This window comes from Amphimedon queenslandica, unplaced genomic scaffold (genome assembly GCF_000090795.2).
Source record: "Amphimedon queenslandica unplaced genomic scaffold, v1.1 AMPQUscaffold_4908_Cont23116, whole genome shotgun sequence".
NCBI lineage: Eukaryota > Metazoa > Porifera > Demospongiae > Haplosclerida > Niphatidae > Amphimedon > Amphimedon queenslandica.
The window spans coordinates 1-1596 of NW_003554783.1; the positions used below are offsets into that span (position 1 = coordinate 1).

Consider the following 1596-nt stretch of genomic DNA (forward strand, 5'->3'; position numbering starts at 1 on the left):
AATAAAAATTAACCTCTTGAAAATATTGTTCTATTGGTGGTATCAATACCATAGTAGATATATAATAGAAATATGAGTGAGGGAACAGGACAACAACTATTGGTTTATCAGCTTCCACATAACAATATTCAGTTATGTTATACTGATATGTACCAATTGCACCATTAGTAGAGTATCTTGTAGTGTTAGTGGCTCCATCACAATGTATTGTTATACTAGTGTTGGCTTGTGAAGTGACTGTCTTCACATAAGAAGAGTATGTGCTGTCAAAATAAGGGTTAATAAAATTTGTCAGAATGAATCTTTTACCCCAAGTTATTACTGGAGGAGCTTGTAACTGCATCTCATGACAAGAAGGCGTTTCTATCATATCAGGAGTACTGCCACACTGGTGACCAGTAATAACAGTCAGTGGTTTATTAGAAATAAAGTGTGTTCCTGATATATCACTTCCATTCCCTTTACCCAGCAATAGCGTCTGTCCCTCATGTAGTGTAATAGTATGAGAGTTACCTTTAGTTACTAATATATCATCACTGCCATTCTTCTGTACATCAATAGGAATGAAGAGATCAACTGTTGGTATAATATTAATGACAGTATTATTAATACAACCAACAAGAAGAACTTGACTAAGAGTATAGTTATAATAACTACTAGTAGAAACAGCATAATATTCATACTGACTAACCCCTGGGTACTCATGATATGGTAAAATGAGATACTCAGAGAAATAATCGGAAAATGATACACTTATTGGTTGATCACTAGTCAAATGAATTCCCTTAAATCGATCTGCAAAAGAATTGGATTGTGTACGGAAGTGCCAAGAAAGATATACATATGGATCTGGTCTATTCTTTGTTACTGTTCCATTTCGAGTATAATTGAACGATTCAATAGTGATGTTATATGTGACATTGAGAGGAGACAAAGTCGAAATTGTAAGATATCCACTGCTTGTCATTAATCCAAAGTAAAAACTAGTAGCAGAATTATTATAACTCTCTCCTACAACAAAAATAGTTATTTATACAGGCTACATCTAGAATTTACTAGAATTAAAAGCAACAAGTACTTACCATGACCTAATTGCAGACATAATAAAAGAGCAAACAAAAGAGAGAGAATCATCATCTTCAATTATTAACTAGAGAGAACAGAGCCCCAATGACACAGTATAATGGTTAAATAGTAAATTTTACCTGTATGTGGATGACCACAGCCCACACCCAATGTACATAAAAGAATGTGTTATAGATGATATAGATATCATAGATGATATAGATATCATAAATGATTAGGTCATGTATGATATAATTACTAGTTTCTGTTAGATCTAATACAATATTTTTCTATTAATAATGGATAGTGTGGTGAACTCAAAGCTAACAGATATGATTTCTTTATTAATAATGTATTTTATGTAAATGTAATTACTTATACCATGTGCTATTTCTTACTGTTCTAGAACATTCTAATTTGTGTAGGTGCATACACATGTATATATTCTACCCTTCCACGTTTTTGTTCAGTTCTTGTTCTTTTGTTCTTTGTTCTGTTCTTGGTCCCTTCTGGCTCTGCTTCTTCTCTTCT

General features: G+C 32.6%; 1 protein-coding gene across 1 annotated transcript; it reads right to left on the bottom strand.

The window, feature by feature from the left end:
* Positions 1-13: 13 nt before the first annotated feature.
* Positions 14-1208, bottom strand: LOC105316121 (uncharacterized; the record flags this gene model as incomplete). Its single annotated transcript, XM_011410929.2, has 2 exons — positions 1083-1208; positions 14-1011 (listed from the first exon to the last, which is right to left on the bottom strand). Coding segments are annotated over exons 1-2 (1053 nt in total), but the record flags the coding sequence as incomplete, so codon positions are not given.
* Positions 1209-1596: the final 388 nt, after the last annotated feature.